The sequence below is a fragment of the Diceros bicornis genome, chromosome 29, assembly GCF_020826845.1.
Source record: "Diceros bicornis minor isolate mBicDic1 chromosome 29, mDicBic1.mat.cur, whole genome shotgun sequence".
NCBI lineage: Eukaryota > Metazoa > Chordata > Mammalia > Perissodactyla > Rhinocerotidae > Diceros > Diceros bicornis.
The window spans coordinates 15,693,566-15,716,440 of record NC_080768.1 but is presented as its reverse complement, the minus strand read 5'-3'; the positions used below and the strand labels follow the sequence as shown (position 1 = coordinate 15,716,440).

The 22,875-nt window shown below is 43.8% G+C and overlaps 1 protein-coding gene across 4 annotated transcripts in view; it reads right to left on the bottom strand.

Moving 5' to 3' along the window:
* Positions 1 to 22,875, bottom strand: part of STOX2 (storkhead box 2) — a 223,878-nt gene that overhangs the window by 97,496 nt on the left and 103,507 nt on the right. Inside the window, exon 1 of one of the 4 annotated variants that reach the window (XM_058524960.1) lies at positions 17,508 to 17,772. The exons of the other annotated variants lie outside the window; for them this stretch is intronic. Coding sequence (XP_058380943.1) covers positions 17,508 to 17,673 — 166 coding nt within the window. The 5' untranslated portion in view covers positions 17,674 to 17,772. Of the gene's footprint in view, positions 1 to 17,507; positions 17,773 to 22,875 lie in introns of those variants that run through there. 4 annotated transcript variants of the gene reach the window in all.

Genomic DNA, 22,875 nt, shown 5'->3' with positions numbered 1-22,875 from the left:
TTCTGACGCATCACCATCTGGCCCATCACCTCTCATAGCGGATGGCTGACTTCCTGCTTCAAGGAGGAGACAGACACCATCGGCGTCAAATTCCTCAACATTCTGGCCCTGGTTATCCTTAGAGGCATATCTATATCCACTCTCTTGCTACGAATTTCTTCCTCTAGGCCCCTCAATCCATTTTCCCCCCTGAGCCAGGATGATCTCTCTCTAATGCAAATCCCAGCATGTCACACTCCTGCTTAAAATTCTTCTGTGACTCATTATCTTCAGAATAAAATTACAGCTCCTCAGTGTCAAATTTCAGATCTTTCTAGATCTTCGCCTCTACTCTCTTATGCCTTCATCTCCCACCACTTCCAACCAGCCGGCTGTCCCTCCCTGCTCGGCTGACTCCCGGCTTTAAGGGCTGACTCAGGGCTCACAGCACCTCTTCTGAAGTCCTTCCTGCCTCCTAGGTTTCTGTTAGGTGCACCTGCTATGTGATGCTCCAGCACCCTTTACTCAGTTCCATCATAACCTGCATTACACTGTCCTGCAACTGTTTCCTATATGTCTCCACGGAATTGTGGGATTCTTGAAGGCAAGAACTCATCTTAATTCTCTAAAACAAGGACACAAGTTGAGGCCCTCACACAAGCAATCGATACTGGTTTGCTGAATGTGAGAGGAAGGGAGTGAATAAATGAATGAATGAACTGAGAGGCTCATGGTCCTGGGCAAGTAATGGAAAATCAGTGGCTACCAAACCTAATGGTACATCAGCATCACTTAGGGAGTTCTTAAAAACACAAAATTCTGAGCCTCATCCCAAACCTACAAATCTGAATACTTGAGGAATGGGGCCAAGACGTGTATTTGCTTGACAAGCTCCCTGGATGACTCTGCAGAAGGAACCAACTCAACACTGGTCCACAGACAGTGTCTGGAAACTACAGTCTACACAGAATGTTCCTGTCCTGGCTGCCTCCGGGTGGATAAATCCAGAATGCAAGGACAGTAACAACTCAATGCCCATACTGCCAAATGTACCAAGACGACTTCAAGCCACACCTCTCATCACCCCTTGGTTAGAACGTGTGACTTTTCACAAGTCCAACGTTTTGTTTTCTGCAGTTCACCTCCAAGTACATTCCAGGCTCTCAACTGTGTTGCAAGCAACCTGAGGGTAAGGGCTCCTATCTGTGCATCCCACAGCATGGCCTCACAGCATACACAGCAAACAGAAAGAGCATTGGAATAATTACAAGTCGACTTTATCCACATTTAAGTATGTCTCCCATTTGGGGGGAAAAGAAAATAATATTCAAATAAAAGCACAAGAAACTAGAAACGCTTTTGTTGCACAGTAGTCCACCCTTATCCCCGATTTTACTTTCTGCAGTTTCAGTTACCCCCTGGCCAACTGCAGCCTGAAAATATTAAATGGAAAATTCCAGAAATAAACAATTCATAAGTTTTAAATTGCTCACCGTTCTGAGTAGCATAAAGAAATCTTGTGCCGTCTCACTCTGTTTCCCCTGGGATGTGAATCATCCCTTTTTCCAGCGGATTCATGCTGTACACAAGACCCACCCATTAGTCACTTAGTAGCCATCTGGGTTATCAGACCGACTGTCACAGGGTCACAGTGCTTGTGGTTCAATTAACTCTTATTTTCCTTAATAATGGCCCCAAGCACAAGAGTAGTGATGCTGGCAATTCAGATATGCCAAAGAGAAGCCGTATAGTGCTTCCTTTAAGTGAAAAGTAAAAGTTCTTGATTTAATAAGGAAAGAAAAAAAACTGTACACTGAAGTTGCTAAGATCTACACAAGAACCAATTTTCTATCCATGAAATTGTGAAGAAGGAAAAAGAAATACGTGCTAGTTTTGCTGCTGCACCTCAGATATGCATGTATAGGAAAAAACATAGCATATATAGGGTTCGGTACTATCCGCGGTTTCAAGGCATCCACTGGGGTCCTGGAACATATTCCCCGTGGATAAGCGGGGGTATTAGCTCACCTTTACCTTCCACTGTGCTCATTAACCAGGGAACTGTGACCTTTTTATAAAGAAAGCCTCCAACACTCATCAAGCTTCTCTCTGCTTCTCTCTGCTTTCTCTCTCATCATCAGGAGATGACCACATAGACGTTATTCCACCTTCCTTCCAACTTCCCAGAGAAGACAGATCATTCGAACATGGTGAAGCTATGAATATCCACACTTCTTAAAATACACGACTAAGACCACCTCTCATCCATTAGGATGGCTAGGAAGGAAGGAAGAAAAGAAGAAAGGAAGAAAGGAAGGAAGAAAGAAAGAAACAGCATAGTGGTTCCTCAAAACATCAAAAATAGAACTACCATATGGGGCCGGCCCGGTGGCGCAAGCGGTTAAGTGCGCGCGCTCCGCTGCGGCGGCCCGGGGTTCGCTGGTTCGGATCCCGGGCGCGCACCGACGCACTGCTTGGTAAGCCATGCTGTGGCGGCGTCCCATATAAAGTGGAGGAGGATAGGCACCGATGTTAGCCCAGGGCCGTCTTCCTCAGCAAAAAAAAAAAGAGGAGGATTGGCGGATGTTAGCCCAGGGCCGTCTTCCTCAGCAAAAAAAAAAAGAGGAGGATTGGCGGATGTTAGCTCAGGGCTGATCTCCTCACAAAAAAAAAATAGAACTACCATATGATCCAGCAATTCCACTTTTGGGTATTTATCCAAAAGAATTGACAGCAGGGACTCAGAAATTGGTACACACCCATATTCATAGCAGCATTATTCACTAGAGGCAAAAGGTGGAAACAACCCAAGTGTCCATCAACAGATGGATGGATAAACAAAATATGGTATATACATACAATGGAATATTATTCAGCCTTAAAAAGTAAGGAAATTCTGACATATGCTACAACATGCATGAACCATGAGGGTATTATGCTAAGTGAAATAATCCAGTCACTAAAGGACAAATTCTGTATGATCCACTGATCTGAGGTCCCTAGCAAAGTCAAATTCACAGAGACAGAAAGTAGAACGGTGGCTGCCAGTGGCCAAGGGGAGGAGAGAATGGGAGTTAGTGTTCAATGGGTAGAGTTTCAGTTTCGGAAGATGAAAAGAGTTCTGTGGACGGGTGGTGGTGTTGGTTGCACAACAATGTGAACATACTTAATGCCACTGAACTATTCACTTAAAAATGATTAAGATGGTAAATTTAATGTTGGTATCTTACCACAATGAAAAAAAAAGGTAAAAAAAATACGTAACTAAGAATGAATCTATAGAGTTAAATATACTGGTACCTCAGGGACAAATTATTCATCTTCTCAAAGCAGCAGGGCACAGTGAATTTGCGAAAAGTCTTCCAGCTCAGATGAATGCAATTTCCATATGTTTAATTTACTGCATATTGTTAAAGTCTTTTCTTTAAAGAAGTACTTTACTAATCACATCTCTCCCGGATTGCCTTCCTGGCAATAAGAAGTTAAAACAACAGATATGCACACATTAAGAAATTCTAATTTTAGGAAATTGAATACAAGTGAATTTGACCTTTTGCCTTCTCTGAGTTTATCTATTTTGGTGCCTTGATTCTAAAGTTAAAAATACAGAGAAACTATAAATCACATTTTTCTATTTAAGAGCTCACAACTTTGTGTTATATTTATTTAGTATTTTTAAGTCTAGTATATAGAGAATTTAAGTGTTTGCTGGTTAACTAGCCATAAAATGGGGGAAGAGTTAATAAGAGATATAATTTTTAACTATTGCATAGTATCTAAAAGCATATTTTGTTTTTCTGAAAATACACTGTGTATTACATAAAGCTTTGCGACTGGTCTTAGATGTTCTAAAGAACAGGAGTTTGCTTTATTTGTATTACTAAATGTTATACACTCTAAGGATTATGGTGCTAGATTTTGCAAGTCCTCCTACCAGCAGAAATACTAAATGAAGATTATGCTTTCATATTATTCACATTCACTACATTGCTATGGGTTACAACTCATCCTCCTTGACCACTGAAAAACTGGGAGAAATTGTAAAGGATTTTCTCTAATAGTGATGCTCCTATGGGGAATCACAAGGACAGTCTTTTCTTTTTCCCCCAAATTGAAGATTTTATAATACACATCTGATGTACCCTAAACCAGTCAACTGATTCTTATCAAAGATATAGTCCATTTACCCGATGTTAATCATCTATACTTCTTTTTTATAATATTCACCAAAATTCCTAGTTTATTAATTTCTTGATTACCTTGGACTTAATCCCATCTTACACCCTTCAGACCCACATAACCCCCTCTTCTCTGCCCCCAATACTGTCATTGTAAATTACTGTGCCGGGTACTGTCAAATTATTCAATTATTTGGATCCTGGCCTACTGTTATGCTCTAAATAAAGTTCAGTCTAAACTCTTACAACAACAGATGGCAAAAGTTAAACTGCATTAAATCTAATGTTTCTTCAGCAATTTTTCATAACTAAAAACGTAAAGAAAAGTACAAGAGAAAATGAGTCAGCAGAAGACAATGGTTTACAAACCAATGAAATTATGTTCATATGGGGGACTTCTTTCCATTTGAGGTTTCAATTTTTGTTGTCAGGTACCTTTGTGCCAAACAAGGCAAAACCCAGGAACTGTGCAATCCCAACTGTTTCATCTCCTCCGAGAATCAGGGATGTTCACCGCATGACTGACAGCTCCTGATAACACGAGCCAATTAAGGCAACTGAGGCCTCGTGATGGAGGGATCTCCAAGGTGATAAGAAGAGGAAGGCTAAGAAACAGCAGCAGGGAAATAGCCCCCAACCCCAGCCCCTGCCCAATTTTAGGAGGCTCTACTATTTGGGCAAGGGAAGGTAATTCTTAGAAGAACTTCAGCTGGCAGAGTAAAGATTATTTTCAAATAACATACACAAATATTTGAGGTTAGACTTATTAGAATATGCAGGGAGCTCTAAAATCCGCCCTCTCAGTACAACGTAGGCCTCTCAAATGGGGTCCCCAGAGTGAGTGCAAGACGAACCACTGGGGTAAATAAGAGAAAATATTAAATATTTACTTAAAAATAAGAAGTTAATTTTACTAACATTTAACATATAGACTTACAGTCAAATACAAACATGACAAAGTACGTGTGCATGTACATAAAATCTCAGTTTTATCATCTCTACTGCTTAAAATATTAATTAGTGGCTGTCTCCTAGGACTGTTCTAAAGACTAAGTGAAGTCATTCTTACGCATTGGCTGGTACCAAGCACATGCTCAATTAACAATGGTTCCCTTCCTTGGGGGAAAAGGGATTGAGGGTAAAAAGGCTCCCTCTGAAATCTACAATTCAGGAGCACACAGGAACTCTGCTATCTTGTTAGGAAGCACGTTCTCAGCCTGAGAAAGGAAGCCTGTGCTTATGTCTCAGGCCCTTCGACCCCTGGCTTCCCACTGGCAAGCTGAACAGAAGCCTCCCAGGGCCTGACCTCACAACACTTCGTAAGCTTGAACCACACCTGTCATAAGCCCACAGCATCCATCCCACAAGCTACAGGGCTTCACCGGAGAGAACGCACCGGCACCCCTCCTGCTGTATTTGACGCCAGAGACCTCTGTTTACGGCCCTTAAGGTTGGGGTGGTATACCACTACTTATTACGCCTTTGGCATTCCAAACAAATGTTCTTTGAAATTCTGCACATATTTAAATCACCCACATCAAGCAGGCTACAACATATGGGAAAAGAAGATCTGCAGTCTCCAAAAACTATGCTTTCACCAACAAAAGCCAATGCTTTTGTCATATTTTGGAGTTATAATTAGCGGAGGCTTTTGAAGCTCAATTCGTTGGCCATGACCTTTATATAAAGCAAGCTACTTAACACCCTTGAGGTTCTTCTGTAGGTATTTTCTGTTGACCTTAAGGAAGGGAGACCTGGGGAGGGGGCAACGTGTTGAAAATGAATAAGCACAAGTGGGAAGCTTTAAGTTCTCAAATCCTGGCTGGCCATGGTTGGCAGGTCCGCCTGGAAAGTGAGGTGAGGCGGAGGTGGTGGCAGCTTTGAGAGCTGCAGAGGAGGGGAAACCCTTTCTCCTCCCCGGGCTCAGGCTGTCATCCCAGAGCCGCAAGCCCGGCTGCCAAACCATCTGCTCTCAGGAAAGCTGCTGAAATATTACCACGTGTGAAAAGCAGATCCCAAACTGTAGCATCCCCTTTACACAACCCAGGGGGACATTCTGACCTGAGAGTTCACGGGACCATCACTACTGTTTTAAATTCATGAAAGGAAGAAAGTGCACTTGGTTTGGAGAAGAGAAGCCACTGGGCTTCACTTTCAAAACTGGCCTTGAAGGACGGACCTCAGTCATGGCTTTCCCTTCTCGTGTTGTGTGTCTGTGACACTCGTTTTTATTTTTTTTGTGAGGAGATCAGCCCTGTGCTAACATCTGCCAATCCTCCTCTTTTTTTGCTGAGGAAGACTGGCCCTGGGCTAACATCCATGCCCATCTTCCTCCACTCTATATGGGACGCCGCCACAGCATGGCTTACCAAGCAGCGCGGCGGTGCGCGCCCGGGATCCAAACGGGCGAATCCTGGGCCCTGCAGCGGAGCACGTGCACTCAACCGCTTGCGCCACCGGGCCGGCTCCGACACTCGTTTTTATTGCATATGCAAACACACACAAACACACAGCTCATCCCTCAGCTAGAAAGAGGCTTTTTTTCTTTATCTTCAACTGAAAAGTCAATATAAGCATCTCTGATTACACAGGGCACCATTTCCCTGATTTTAGGTGAAGCCAAGTTCTCTTAGATTTATATCTCACAGGAATATTGAATACACAACGACTCTCTACCGTTTTTGCTAAGATGGAAATTCAAGGACAAGCAAGTCCACTTAGATAAATGAATAATTCTGTAGATTTCTTAGAAGATCAAATTCCAAAATCAATAAGGAAGGGAATATTTGATTTCTGATGAAATGAATACCAAGCGTAAGAATCAGATTTAAAGCTGTTTTTAACTGTACCTGACCTTGGCCAAGCTGCCCGTTGTCTCCCTTCGTCTGTAGCCTCGGGGGTAAAATATTTAGGAATGAGTCCATCCTGCAGAGTTATGTCCCAAAAGAAATAATAACACAGCAGCAAAAATGTATTAAGTTCTCACTGTGTGTCAGGCACTATGCTAATTATTTTGCATGCATTTGCTCATTTAATCCACATAATAATTATAAGTTAGATACTATTTTATCCTCATTTTACATGAGAAACAGAGGATTGATTGATTATATAAATTGTCAAGATTATGTGGCCAGCAAGGGGGTGCCAGGACACCAATGTATAACCGTCTGACTTCAAAGCCCTAAATCACAATGCCCCATCGCTGTATAAAGGCACAGGATGAACCTAAGACTGAAGCCACAATTACAATGTGGAAAAACCCATGTGTCACTATGACCATCCTCACGATTCTGCTCTTCTGCACATGTTTACTCCCTGGCTAAACAGACTTTTTATTTTTACTTTTTTTTTTTTTTTTTGGTGAGGAAGATTGACCCTAAGCTAACATCTGTGCCAAACTTCCTCCATTTTGTATGTGGGACACCGCCAGAGCATGGCTTTATGAACAGTTTATAGGTCCGCACCAGGGATCCAAACCCATGAACCCTGGGCCACTGAAGCAGAGCGCACAAACTTAACCACTATGCCACTGGGCTGGCCCCTAAACAGACTTTTTAAAAGTTTTTTTTTTTTTTAAGTTCATCAACAGTTCTCCATTGCCTTCGCTATAAATAACCAGTTAGCAAGTTTAGGGGAAAAAATGTCCAAATACTCTTTTCAATTATTTTAAAGCCAAACAAAATGAAAATTCAAATGAGTTCATTAGGTTAACAGGAACCCCCACTATAATTATAAACGTAATCTAAAGTGATGTTTTATCTTTGAAGATCGATGGATTCAAAAAAGCTATACTGTTTTATAATTTCACCAAAGATCCATGCTGGAATTTTTAAAATCTCAAGATGGAAGCCTATATATGTACAACATGGTGGATATCTAAGCTGCCCCAGTTTATTGCTTTGGCCCAATGGGAATGGTCCAAGACTACTGATACCCCTGGAGGCCTCTTATCATCCACCCCCAGGGCACCAACTGCGAATATAGTTAAGGAGAGAAGTGAAAAACAGAGGTCAGAGATTTCACTGACACTACCAGGAACATTAGCAAGACAATGGTTCCCCAGAGCTATACATTTAACCTCCTACCGCACACCTACTACACCCCTGGCACTTGCAAGAACAAATTGAAGTAAGGCAGGAGCCATGCTCTCAAAGAGCTTCCAGTCTAGAGGGAGGATCAGACAAGCAAATGACGACAGATGTGTAAATTATTTCAGAGGCGTACAAAGGGTGCGATGTGAGCACAGAGACGGCGCAGCTCAGCCATTCCATCAGGATTTGCAAAGAGGCTTCCTGAAGGAGCTAACACTTGAGCTGAGTTTTAAACACTAGGAGGTAGCTGGACGAAAGGCAGATGGAAACTAAGTATAACTGAAGAGGGAAAACCAAAGGGTTTTAGAAGCTTGTTACAAAATGAAGGCAACATGGTTGCAAAGTAAAACTCAACTGTACTTCTTTGTGTAGCTTATATGCAGTTTACTCTTTCTATCACACTTTGAAGTGACAACTATTGAGATCCTGTTGACATTCTATTTGTGCCCGTTGGGATTGTTAGTTACATGCCATAGAAACCATGCTGGCTCTTTTTAATAATACCGATAACAAGTAATACTGATATGATGCTTCCTGTGTGCCAAGCTTGGTTCTAAGTGCTTTATGTATATTATTAATTCATATAATTCACCAAAACCAAATGAGTAGCTACTATTATTATTCTCAATTTGCAGGTAAGGAAACTGAGGCCCTGGGAAACCGTTAATTTATCCAAGTTGACCCAGCCAGTAATGGAAAGGCTGGATTACGGATCACCTGGCCTGTGTCTCTGTTCTAAACGGCTGTGCTTCACAGCCTCTCAGAAAATACATTTACTGAAATAGACTGAATAACTCGGAGGACTACAGGGAGACCTGGAGATCCAGGCTGGGAATGCCACAGCCAGAGCTGCTTCAGTGAGGACTCCTCGGCAGCCACTGCCAAGCACCGACAGTACAGCTCACCGCCAACACTGCCAGGCGGTGGACACTACCTGCCTGCTGTCCCACTGCCTCCAGAATGCCATCTTTCTGCAACACCACCACACTCCGGATAATATGCCGCATAGCCCCCACCACCTTGCCCTACAAGCGCCTGATTCGAAGCCTGGAAGGGAGTGTGTAATTGGTGAAACCTAGGTCACGCACCCATGTCCTCGATGCCAGGAAGGCAGTTCCATGGCACGTGCAGCGTCTACATAGAGAAATGAGGGTTCCGTCTCCCACCAAGTTTCCTAAGGTGGGTGTATTGTTTCCTTGGGGCTGCGGAAACAATGTACCACAACCTGGGTGGTTTAACACAACAGAAATTTATTCCCTCACAGTTCTGGAGGCTGGAAGTCAGAAACTCAGGTGTTAGCAGGATTGTTTCCCTCTGGAGGTTCTGAGGGACAGTCCGTTCCATGCCTCCCTCCTGGCTTCTGGTGGCTGCCAGCAACCCCCTTGGCGTCCCTTGGCTTGTAGACACGTCACTAAATCTCTGCCTCCATCTTCGCGTGGGCTTCTCCCTGTGTCTGTGTCTCTTTCCTTCTTCTTATAAGGACACCAGTAATATTGGATTTAGGGCCCACCCTTCTCCAGTATGACTACATCTTTTAATTACATCGACAAAGACCCTATTTCCAAATGAGGTCACATTCACAGGTACCAGGGGTTAGGACTTCAACAGGTATCTTTTGGGAGGACGCATTCAACCCATAACAATGGGGACTTACATAGACATAGAGGGGGGTTCAGATGCCGGGCAGCCAAAAAAATGACAACTACTCAATGTACCTCAATCGCTACGGGGGCCTTCATTTCATCTAATAATGAAATGGTTTCAAAGCAAAAGCTGACTATGCCGAAAGCTATAAATGGTCTATTAGCTCTCTTAGGGAAATCAACTAGACAGGAATTTGCAGCAGGGGTGAAGTGGGGGTGTTAATTACAAAACTAGCTGGTCCTGCCCTCTAAAACTACAGCCATCAGAATGATAGGGCCGGGCATAAGCCCTGCTACCCTAATACCCACAGGCGTCTGCCAAATATCTCTCTTTTATCTTCAAAAAGAGAAAACTTGGCCTGGAGGGGCCATCACGGATTTAAGTAGAAAGATAAATGGAGATTTTAACTGTGTGTATGAATTACCTAAGCCATAATTTTTCAACTGAATAGGTATATGACAGATGTTTGAAATATACATTATTTACATAGCTGGTCTGGTCTTTGTGTTGCGACTTCCATAGTTCTCTTTTCAAACCTGACTCCAGATATCAGAAGCATATCCCTTTTATCAACAATACAACAGCTTCTGAATAAATGCAAACACTAATAAAACAAAGCCAAGAATTAAAAAGCACTTTACCTGTAGGAACAGGAGAGTAGACAATTTCTAAGCAATCCCAACCTTGATTCCCCAGATTTTCAAAAACCCAAGTAGGACTCAAGTTAATGGAATCCAACTAACCCTCCATCTAATGGAAATAGAAATAAGTCATCAACTCCCCTCTAAAAAGAGGAACATAAAGTGCAAAAAGCTAAGCTAGTCTCGAATTCTCAACGAACAGTGTCAAGTGGATGACCTCCAAATTATACCGCTAACCTTTGACACTTGTGACTAAAGGACTTCTCTGCTTGGACAACCAACCTGTTATGTCTAAAATGAAACCCATCATCTGCTCCATGTCCCTCAGCCTCCAGGTCATTTATTGCATTCTTCCAACAAAAATCTTTGATTCACCTTTTCTTTTTTTGCCCCTCTTAAACCCAATCACAAAGAACAGCCAGTTTCTTTGCTTTCTTGAATTCTCTCTTTCCTCCACACTCCCATACCTCCTTCCTTGGCCAATACAGGTTTTCCACATTGTGGCATGAGTACCACTCAGGTATGTGAGGTCATTTTAGATGGTCCCCAGTTATTTTTCAGTGAAATAGCTACAGATTAATTTTAACGGGGATTAGAAAAATATACTTATCAAATGAGACCCATTATTTCACATAAAATACAAAATGTTCTTTTTAATTCATTTAAATAAAAAAAGTGGGTCAAGTTAAATAAAAAGATTAAGTAAATAACAATACAGGTGGTATATGGACATGGTTAAAAACAATCTTGAGAGTGATGTGCTAATATCTAGCAGTGTTGGGAAACACTGTCGTGTGGTGGTCCCTCATCACACTACTGCTTGATCACACCAGCCCCCTCAACCCTTCCCAGGGGGTCTCTGACCTCGAGGCTCTCATCTCTTCCATCTAGCCTGCAAACCACTGCCAGACACCCCTTCCTAAAATGCTCCTTTCGTCGTTTCTCTCCCAAATTCACAAATTTATTACCTACCCCATAAACTCTGAATTCTGCCTACATTTCAAGATCCCACCTGGCCTAGCTACACATTATTTCTAGTTACACCCCATAGTTACAGTAGGACCAATTTCACACAGACACTTTCATTTCCAGCTTCACATCTTGGTTCGTACTGCTTTCACAACCTTCCCCAATCCTTCTCCTCTGTCCTTCAAATCCTACCCAGTCCTTCAAGACCCAAGCAAGTCCTCCCTCCAGGCAGCCTTTTCTAATTGACATCCTTCTCTTCTCTGAACCCCTATTCCACTGTACCAACCATATCAACTATATGACTCTTGATCGTATGTATTACTTACTGCTTTCTAACGGTCAACTCATTGAGAGCTGGTCCTGTCTCCCAACAACAACAGGAGGTCCTAGAAGACTAGAACCTTGTATACATAGAACTTCCATAGTTATGAAAGGATGACTAACATTAGGAGTTCAAGACATTTCTTCATCCAACTGTTTAAGAGTGCCATGTTTTATTTATTCATCCAGTAAACATTTACTGACTGCTTGATATGTGCCAAGCTCTGTGGCTGCTGGCAAAACAGAGCTGTGAATAAAACATGTACTGCCATGGAGGAACTCGCCGGCTAGTACAGGAGATGCATACATAAACCCGTGGTACAACATAATGTGACCCTGTTGCTGTAACACAAGCAGAAAACAAATGCCATGCAAGTGGTTCACTCTAGAAGGGAGGAGTGAAGACTGAAAGAGAAGCATGTAGGAGCTGGTTCTGGAAGGTTAAATAGGATTCTATCAGACCTGTAAAGATGGGGAGCACACTCTAAGCAGTGTGACATAAATTACAAAAGGCACAAAATGGCAACAAGGTATATTGCTGAAGGTAAAGAGTTTCCAGAGCCTGGAGCACAGGGTGGTGGGGGAAGAAACAGAAGATGAGGTGGAAAAAGCGAGGGAAGTCAGGCCATGAAGAGCCTTGGTCCAGGACTTCATCCACAGGCATGAGAAACATTGAAAAGAGACATAACATGGCCAGTTTTGCTTTAGGAGAGATTATAAAACAAAAAAACAAAACAAAAACACAAAAACCCTCCAGGGACAGGCGGAGGATGAATTACACTGGAAGAGAGGTTAGTTTGGAAGATACTATAATAGAACAAAAGATGATTTAAACGACAGAGATCAAGAGGGATGGGCAGATTTTAGAAATATTTAGGGAGTAGAAATCAATAGGATTTTCTGACCAACTGGTTGCACATTCCAATGTCAATAAAAATAGTCTAGGGATTAACTACTCAAAGAAAAGTTTATTATCTACTTAAAAAATTATCCATGTCATTTCTTTCTTGTGGCTAAGATTAATTTACAGTTCACTATAGTCTATATTCTCATAAACTACAAGACCCTCTACTTTCTACCTTATGGATTAGGCGTCACACAGTTTCTAGGACTGATTTACAAAAGCACGTCCCTAATTCAAAAGTCAGCCTATTATCCCACCAGCAAGGATCTAACTAGATTTTGCTCCTTGGTTATATCTGCACCCAGCATAAGCAATCTTGTATCAAAGAACATACCATTGTCTGAACTGTCCTAACTCTCTAGGCTATAGAGAATTTAAGCCAGAATTGCTCTGGAGGTATAAAAATGCTAAGGTTTTTATACAATATACTCATATTCCTTTTTTCAAATAAAAACGTTCACAAGAGTGTAAAAGATATTGAAATACCAAGAGGGGTGACCTTTTGTAAGCACATTCATGTTCTCCTGGGAAATAAAGAATAAAGTTATTCACCACCGAGTGTAATATGCCTCACTTCCACCTTCCTGATGAAAGGAGCCAACACAGGTAGTTTCAAATTAAGACACAGTTGGAGCAGCTAGGCTGAAAATGGGTCTCTGCAAAGAGGGGAAGGAGGCGACAGGATGCTGTTGACTAAAACTCGCATATGAGTATAATTTGCCAGGTCTTCATCCATCATCTCCCCACCCCCTTACTCTGGTCAACAGGACAAGCCCTAATACAGACATTTCATGTAACATTTGGGGACGACAGGAAATAGGATTCCACTGCGAAATGAGCACTATTCCCACGGACCCCACATACGGAAGCACATGACTCCAATAAGTAGGAAGGGCAAAGGTTATTTCTAACGATTTCTGTGTAAGTGCTCAGAAATCCTGCGCTCGCTCATTACAGAGCCACCGAGGAGCCCCATTCTGTAACGGAAGCGTGGACCAGGAGGACCCATCACAGACGGAGGGAGGTCAGGTTACTCGCCAGGGACACAGCTGGTTTGTGGCAGGCCCAGATTAGAACCTCGAGTGTCCACCCTCCACTCCTAGAAAACTCTCATGTCTCTTAAAATAACAGAACATAAGGAACTGGGACACACAATCAACTGTGCCCCAGAATTAGTCTCAAAACGCGAAAACTAATGAACTCATCAAGGTGTCGTGCAGCCCATTCTTCCCCACTGATTACATCAGTTGCATGGGCAGACAAAACTGATTTAAATGCTCTTAGGATGTCAGTTTGGGGCTTTTGTTTTATCTTTCTTTTCGAATCCTTTAAAGCCATAGTATTAAAATTGTCTGCTTTACCGTTCTTTAAAATGACAAGTACCAATCTAAAAGTATCACGACTTTGGGGGTATCTCATTCATAAGCAACACCTTTTATGAACACGCTCTGTAGAACCTTCCTAGTGGAAAAATTACATTAAATTCTTGATTAACAGAATGCGCCCAAACTCAGTGGCATTACCTGGGGAATATAAAGCAGAACCCATCCTCAGAGCTGAGGGAGAGGAGAGGGAAGAAAATGAAAAGTTAGTAGCATCATTTGTATAAAGAGGTCACTGTTCACATGGTTCTAACAGAGAAGGCTCTTAATAGCTTCATCAACAAAAGGTATGGGGCCTTGAAAATCATTTCATGGAGGTATGTGAGCAGTTTTCATATATAAAGCACTAAGAATTACACAGATATTTCCCTCTTTGGGGGGAGTTTTACTTTTATCTCTAGTTCATTCATATCATATTTTCTAGTTTTAGAAAATGCAGAAGGATCCCACATCCAATGGGTCTAACTTCTTTCATTCTTTAGATAATCGATGCACATTTTGTTATTCATCTTGATTTGAACCAAAGGCAAGATGTTCCCCCTTCTGCCCAGAAACTACCACTGGGAAATTAATATTCAAGATGAACAATGAACTCATCTCATGGCCTGTGAACTTGCCTGTTGCCAGGAGGCATGTGAATTCTTAGGATTATTTTAGATGTGGTAGCATGAATCAGAGGCTTCAACAGTCATATAAGGCAAGGTCTTCACGATTTCAAGTTTCAGAATTCTCTAACTGTCCTTCTGTAAGTTTTGTATGTGCCTATTCTAATCTCAGCCTAAGTGTAGTTTATCCTGAGGGCATATGAAAAAAGCAAGGCTAAATGTCAAGTCTATTGCTATACATCACATTTCGAACTGGTAATTACTTATCAGTGGAGAAAAGTCTGAAATGGTGCTGTCTCATTAGAAACCTATTATGGAATGCCTGCGCTTTTGCCTTAATAAACAGAGTTAAACTTGATGTACCTCCTGTGTAATAAGTATGCTAGATCAAAAGGACAGCTATTAAAATTTCCAAGGATCTCTCCTTTCCTAAAGTTAAAAAAAAAAGTTTTCCCCATATTTTTTAGGAATATTTGTTGGTGGTGATTTCTAAAGACAGTTTCGACTGAAGTTATTTTATTTAGCACATCTTTGAAGAGGCTTATCACGTCCTTTGAACCCAACAACAGAGAACTCTTTTTATGGAAAATGAAGTAGGATCGTACCAGCAGTTATTACACCAAATGACTGGAAAAACAGAAAGAAGAAATATGAAAAGCCTCCTATGTTTCTAGCTGCTTCATTTTCCATTTCACTTTATGTGACCAAGGCTCTGTTTGTACCCAGAGTCACTAACTTGATACAAGTGGATTTCCTTTACACTTCTTAAGAGGAAGAGAACTTCTTGAAAAAGATCTCAAAGTGTTTCAATATACCATCTATTCCTATCAACACTCATATTTGGAAAGGAGCCATATCTGAAAAGGAAATTGATTAGATACCCCCACCCCTAACTCCCCAAAAAGATACATATGAGAAAGGTTCCACCTACTCTCCTAGTGTTCATTGTGTTTGTCTTAATATTTACTATACCCTTCCATTAGCACCAACACCTTTTATTACATGTATTAGCTAACATTTAAAATGATGAATAAATAATAGTCCTCCCCCCCTGGACAAAACCCTATTATATCCAAACCTATAGCCCCATGAGAATCCAGTAAGACACTCCGCTCTTACGGCGCACTCCGTAAAATGCTGAATGAATGACACAGCTCTTCTCCCCTCACCTTTTGGTCTTCTTGTCTCAGTAGTAACCTAACACGAAATCTGCAAAGAAAACCACCAACCTGAAACAGCTGACCCTTCACTTCTAGCTTCACACTTGGTATCAGCACTGGTTCCCAAAGAGGGGCAAAAAAGAGGGGAACTATTCACTGTGGAATGAAGACATTCAAACCCTAAGTACATGAAACCTGGGATTATCCGAACACTCAGTGGATACATGCATTTATGTACCTATATGTCTTGAGGTTAGATGTGGATTTAGGTGTGTTTCAAAATTTGCTGTCCCAAGTCTGAAGAATATAGCAACCGCAGCAGTGATTGACTTAAATGACTCAAGTATAAACTGTAGTTGTCACTTCCTTTACAAATCTGGCTTTTCATGAAAGAGAAAATCAAGAGAGCCTTTCTGCCAAAATAGTACAACATCCTTATGCTGCCAGATCTTGCAATAAAAAAGTTGGTTATTTTATTTAGGTTTTACATTCATGGAAATGTGGTCATGAGACATTTTTGAAGCATGAGATACTGGCCCCAGTTTTAAGAAACTTGCTGTTTTGGGGCAAAGACAGTAGAGCTAGGCTATAAGTACCAACCATAGGCTTAAAGCAATCTTCCCAGTTAAGACAGGGCTTAGAACGATTTGGTTGAGTTTGTGGTTTCAAATACAACCTCGGTTCTTCCATGACATTGTGTTTAGAAGAAAATTAATTCTTTCAGAATGAAAAACAAACAAAAACTGATGTCTTACACATCATTACATACAAGTGGTCAAAAATAAGGAAGGAGAAAACAACGAAAGAGTTCCAGGATTTTCCTCCTCAGCATCTCCTCCAGTATTTCATCCCTGGGTCCCCAAGTCACACACCAAAGCCATTCGGTTGTATTTCCAAAGCTCCTTCGGAAATGCTTTGAACAGCACTGCATTTTAAGATGAACCCTTTTTCAAAGCCTTCGTTTCCATTTCTCGGTTTGCTAGTCCTTACTGTCTGATGTGCAAACACACGATACAGCCTCCATGCTTTCCATACACCCTGATTCAAAGCAACATATGCTAAATCCACGCAGAATCATGTGAGCATCCAGTCCGCATACACACCATTACCCCACTGAATGCATTCAATGAGCTCCAACAGAGTTCTCTGCGTGCAAACCAGACGAGCCTGAGATGGATGCAGAGCTCGTCCCCGACTCAAACCATCCAGCGCCTTGCATGGAACCTGTTCCCTTTTAAGAAAATAGGGTTGTTTAAATACCCACTAGGATAACTGGCCACAATGCAGGAGCAAGCCAGCCGGGTACCGCAGGCAACACTGGACGCAGGCTCTGCCACAAAGCTCAAGGAGGCTGCTGCAACGGAGGTTGCAGGCATTTATCTGCTTGCAGCCCAAACGCCTGGCACGTCCCCCTCCCTTATTTTACCTAACTAATAGCTCTCAAACCCCATATTGAGAGGGCCTGCTGTGGATCTTGCGGAGGTACAAAATGGTGGATGGGAGCTAATTTTTTCGTGCTTTGCCCATAACTTATCGAATCCATCACCGCCGGTCCTCCCACGCCAGCACCCCGGCAGCGGCGCACCGAGCACGCCCCGCGGCCCCGGCCCGGGGCAGGAACGCGGGTACCCACCTGATGTCATGTAGCCCCGCGCAGCCTGGGGCGCGAAGGCCGCGGGGAAGCGCTTGTGCAGGCGGTAGTCTTTCTCGCTGCGGGACCTCATGCGGTCCGAGGCCCGGTCCGAGAAATCCGAGCTAGGCCAGGCTCGCCGCAAGGTTGTGCTCCGGGTCTTCTTCATGGTGGGGAGGGCGACCTGCTGCCCGGATCCTCCGGGCCTCAGCGCCGGGGCGCAGCGCGCGGCTTCATCCGTCTACGGCGGGCACGACCCAGGCGGACTCTGCGCACATTTTCCCAGCCCCTCCTCGTCGGCGTCTACACCGCCAGCGGCGGGTCCGGCCCTCCCCACGCCCCCACACCCCCCCACGGCGAAGGCTCCGATTTTACACACGTCCCACAATGCATTACACTTCATTTGCAATCCGCCCGGCTTATAGCTTCCAGATTCCTGGGGGGAAAGGCGCGTTAGGAGGCTCCCCGGCCAGGAGGAGGCGGAGAGGGGGCGGGCGGGGTGGGGGCGCCGAGACTTGCAGCGTGAAAGCAATGGGAGCGCAGACAATGGCCCGATTCAGCGCCGGAGTGCTTAGCCAACTGTGCGCCACGGCACAAAAGACCCAAACAAACGAGGAAGCCGAGGCCTCCGGGGCTGACCCGGGATCGGGCGCCCGGGGAGCCCGAGGGGTGGCGGCAGACCCTCCGAACCCAGCGGCTCAGAGCGAGGCGTGGGGATGACAGTGTCCAAGTCGTGTCCCCCTGGGCCTACCGGCCGCGCGGCCCGCAGTCCCGGGCGCAGGCTGGCTCTGCCTCCCCTGCAGTCCTCGGGAGGCAGCCTTCATTACAGAGGCTCGAAGCGGGGGCGCGTGTGCACGGGGATCCGAGCAGGCTCTGCAGACAGCAGCTGCGGCGGGCGGGCTCCTGCCGAATCCAGGAAGAGCCCGAGTCGTCCTCGCGACCGCAGCGCCTCGTCAATCTTCCTCCTTCCGAGGCTCAGGGCGGTGTGAGTGCGCGCGCGTGTGTGTGCCCCGACACGCATGTGCCCCCTGCACATGCATGCTCCTACTTACTGGCCGAGGCGGCGACGGGAGGCATGGCTGCCAAGGATGCCGAGCCTGCCGATCGAACCCCGCACCGTGGCACCGCCGCTCAGGCGCGAGAGCGCAGAATGGCTCCTGAAGGGCAGGAAGCACGGCGGCCGCCCAGTCTCATGCCAATCACCAAGCTGCCTTAAGTTAGAGCACGGATCCTGTCGGGCTTCTCAGTTTCATGTAAAACACCCTGCGGCGGCGCTGGGACCTGGGCGAGTGCCCAGCGCTTGGATATTTACATACTTTTAGGATGGTTCCTCCCCCTGGCAGAAAGGGAGAGAAACCCCAGGTGGGAACAGGGAGATCTGCGACGCCCTCCTTTGCCCACCTGCGCCAACCTCGAAGTCTGCTAGAGCCGGGGGAGGTCCTCCGACAGCCGCAAGCGCTCGGGCACCTGGTCCACGCCGCCTGGAAACGCAGTGGAGCTGGCCTCCGGCTCTTCCTCTCTCTCCCTCCAGCCCCCGGTGTGAGTCACGACCAGCCGGCTACCCTGCATTCGGCTCCACGGCCCCTTTACACAGCACGGCTCTGCACAGCTGTTTCTGGTCCAACAACCAATCGCCACACGACAACAACGCGCGCGGCGCGCAGGGGAGGCGGGGGCGATGCGCCGCCCCGGCCGCGGCGCGGGGCTCGGGACGCCGGCCCGGGACGCGGAGGTCACGCCGAGTTAAAGGCGCGCGGCCACATTGCCGCGAACCCACACCACGCGACGGTGCTGCTACCGATTTTTCAAAAACGCCTATCTCCCCATTTGGGTTTCCAAAAATGCTTTGGTGTTATAAACAACAAAAATGAACCTGATTTTTCTTTTTCAACATTGTGTTTTAGTCTACATTTTTGCGCTGTTTTCATTTGTGACGATGCAACGTTCAAAATCATTGTTTATGCTGTTGTTTCATATTCACAGGTGCCAAGGTGCAGAGACAGGGATGTGAGATCTTTATGGGTCTATGACCTTATCAGGCTGATACTGCAAAAAACAAAAACCAAAAAACAGCAGGTTCTAAATGGTTAAGATTCAGGAGTTCTAGCCCAATTTGATGCTATTCCAAAGCTTGAATTCTGTGGCGGGCAGCAAGTTTCTTGGAGAACCATGCGGGGAGGGGGGGCGGGGTTTAAGCCACAGCATTATAGAATCTCCAACTAGAGCTTCTATTCAACATCTCACTGCTGCGCTCTAACCTGGGGCCAGTGTAACTCATCCATCTCTTGGGATACTGGGGGAAATAAACAAACTGAAAAATACAAATCGCTAGGTATCATATGGAACCCATATTTACACTAATCAAAATTTATTACTAGCTGTAAATCAATTAGCTAATGTACAGTGATTTTTTTTTAAGTTAGGAAAGGATAGTCCCCCCAAAGGTACATTTTGCTAAAATGTCTTCTTTCCTGTAAGAGGACTGCTAAGAAGAGAAAGACCTCAGCTTTAGAAGCTATAGAAGACTAAGTGTGTAAAGAACGGTAAAGGTAATAAAAAACAATTGTATTAATGAATGCATGAGATATTGGCATTTAGATATCTCAATTCAACAATTACTCAGTACTTCCCATGAGCCAAAAGTGGTTATATGAAGGATTATAATAGTTATGACTGAAGGCTAATGGTGATTGCTGTGGCAACTGTGATATTTATTCATTCAGCAAATAATTATTGACTGTCTAGTATATACCAGCACTGCCATGGGTGCCAGGCAAACACATGGCCCCATGAAGCTTATGGTCTAGCTAGTAAGCAAATAAATGCACAAATTTGCTAAGTTCTACAAAGAAGAATAACTTCTATGAAAAAATGACAGTTAATTTGAGACCTACAGGATGAAGAGTCATCCAAGCAAAGAGTGAGGAAAATGGTGTTTCAGAAAGTGGGAACGGTGCCTGCAAAGGCCCTGAGGTAGAAAGAATCTTGGCTTCTGTTGGAAGAAGTGAAAGAAGGCCAGCGTGGCTGGAATTGGAGCATCAGACAAAGGCGTGTGATGAGGTCATGGAAGAAGGCAAGAGCCAGATCATGCAAGGACTTGCAGGTCACATTAAGGGTTTTGTATTCTATTCCCAGTGCAGCGTGAACCACTGAAGGGTTTTAAGCAAAGAAGCAATGATAGTTTTAGAATTTCTATAGAGAAGGGGATTAGAGGAGAGAATCTGTTTAAAGGGAGGGGTCAGCCAGGAATTTTCTGGAGGGTAAATTTGAATGAACTTGACTTAAAACTGAGAAAACAGGGGCCGGCCCGGTGGGGCAAGCAGTTAAGTGCGCCCGCTCCGCTGCGGCAGCCTGGGACTCGCTGGTTCGGATCCCGGGCGGGCACACACGCACCGCTTGGCAAGCCATGCTGTGGCGGCATCCCATATAAAGTGGAGGAAGATGGGCACGGATGTTAGCCCAGGGCCAGTCTTCCTCAGCAAAAAGAGGAGGATTGGCAGATGTGAGCTCAGGGCCGATCTTCCTCACACACACACACACACAAAAAACTGAGAAAACAGTCATTGTTCATATGAAAGAATGGGAGTAGGCTGATGGATATTTGGGGAGGAGAACTACAGCCCCACTCAGCCACCTCTGAATGCAGGCCTTGAAGGGGAGTGAGTCATCTAGTGTCCATACTCAACAGAATGCCCTTGGAGCCAATGCCAAACAGCCAGATACAGAAGAATCAGGCAGTAAACGGACTGGGTTAGCTGACTGGAATCAGATAAAGTAAAGTAGGAGAGGCAGGGGCACTTAAGTAATTTGTCCATCTAAATCAGGTGACAACATCTAAAGAGGCTCTGAAGGTAAGGTTTGAATCTAGCAAACAGCATATTGTGAAGCCAATGCTTTCCGAAGAAAGTGGATGTGGAATCACCTGTTATTAGCCACTGTTAAAATCAGACTCAGTGTCTCCATCTGTCCTGTGGAAAGATCTACTCTGGTCATATGCAAGTCCTAGATCCCTAGTCCTAGTTTCAAGTCTCTCAAACTACTTGAGACAATCACGTATCTGGGTAGTGAACGGTCCGTCACTGGGTAGTGAACTGTCCACCAGGGAAACTCAGTTGCATAATCCCACTCTTCACCATGAGGAAAGTTTAGAATTAAATAGAGAAATGATAAAGCAAATCAATTTGATAGTATAGTATTTTTTAAACAGGCTTAAGAATACTTTGTACATCTGGTATTTACATATCAGATGATTAGAGACACTAATGAGACACACATTTGCTTTGTGATTCTAATTCAAACATATAATTTGATTTTAGACTTGCAATTTTAAGTTGAAAGATATACGAATTTTGACTTTGAAATGCTCCTCATTTAAAACTTTGGTTTATTAGGTTTACAAGAGTTGGATGAATTTAAGAGTTATAAGAATGTAAACTCCATGAAGGCAAGGGATATTTTCTGTTTTATTCATTGCTGTTCATTGTTCTGTTTTGTTCATAGTCATATCTCCAGTGGCTGGCGTATCTGATGACAAAGCCTGATTAAGTACTCTGGAAGATTTGTTTTGAAGCCTTCCCAGTCTGACATACTAAGAGCTTTTTAAAAATTAAATATACCCAATTTATAAATACAACTTAAGTTTTTAAGGGAATGTTCTTAACTGTATTTCTAAAGGGGGCTAATTATTAAGGAAAGGGATTTTAGTCCTCAATTTGAGTTGATCAAATGTTTTTCAAAGGTCCCTGAGAGTTACAGTTTTTATTTTATTATTTAAAAAATACCAAATTTACAAATAGAATAAATGGAAGCTAAAAACTTAAGGAAATTTTGATTTTTCAATTTGTATCACTAGTAAAGGAAAATTTGATTTTTTGAATTTGCATCTCTAGTATACTGAACATTAATTGAAGACCTAAATATCTGTACACGGTCTCTGCTGTGAAGAGAAGCCCCCCTCAGACATTAAAAAACCCACACTAACTACAGACTGAAGGATGTACTAGATTAGAGGGAAACCGACCTACTGAAGTGAGTAAAGAGAAGGTTGATATGAGTGAAAAATAAACATAAACATATCAATGTAAGAGGTAACAGGTCTGAGCCTTGACCTTGTAGCCTAGAGAAGATGAATTTCAACCCAGGACCTCTAAGCACACATACCCTGGGATACAGGGATGCCCACTGATATGATACTGGGAACTTCCATTAGTATACCAGATTCATCAAACTGAAATAGTCAGTGGCATGGGCATGCCACTTTAACTGCAGCCAAAGTGGCCCATGGCCTCATTTTTCTGCCAAAGTTTGACTTTGGTCTGGTCAGAGACCTCAAGACGCAGAAAGGAAATGGGTGTTTGTATATTTATGTATG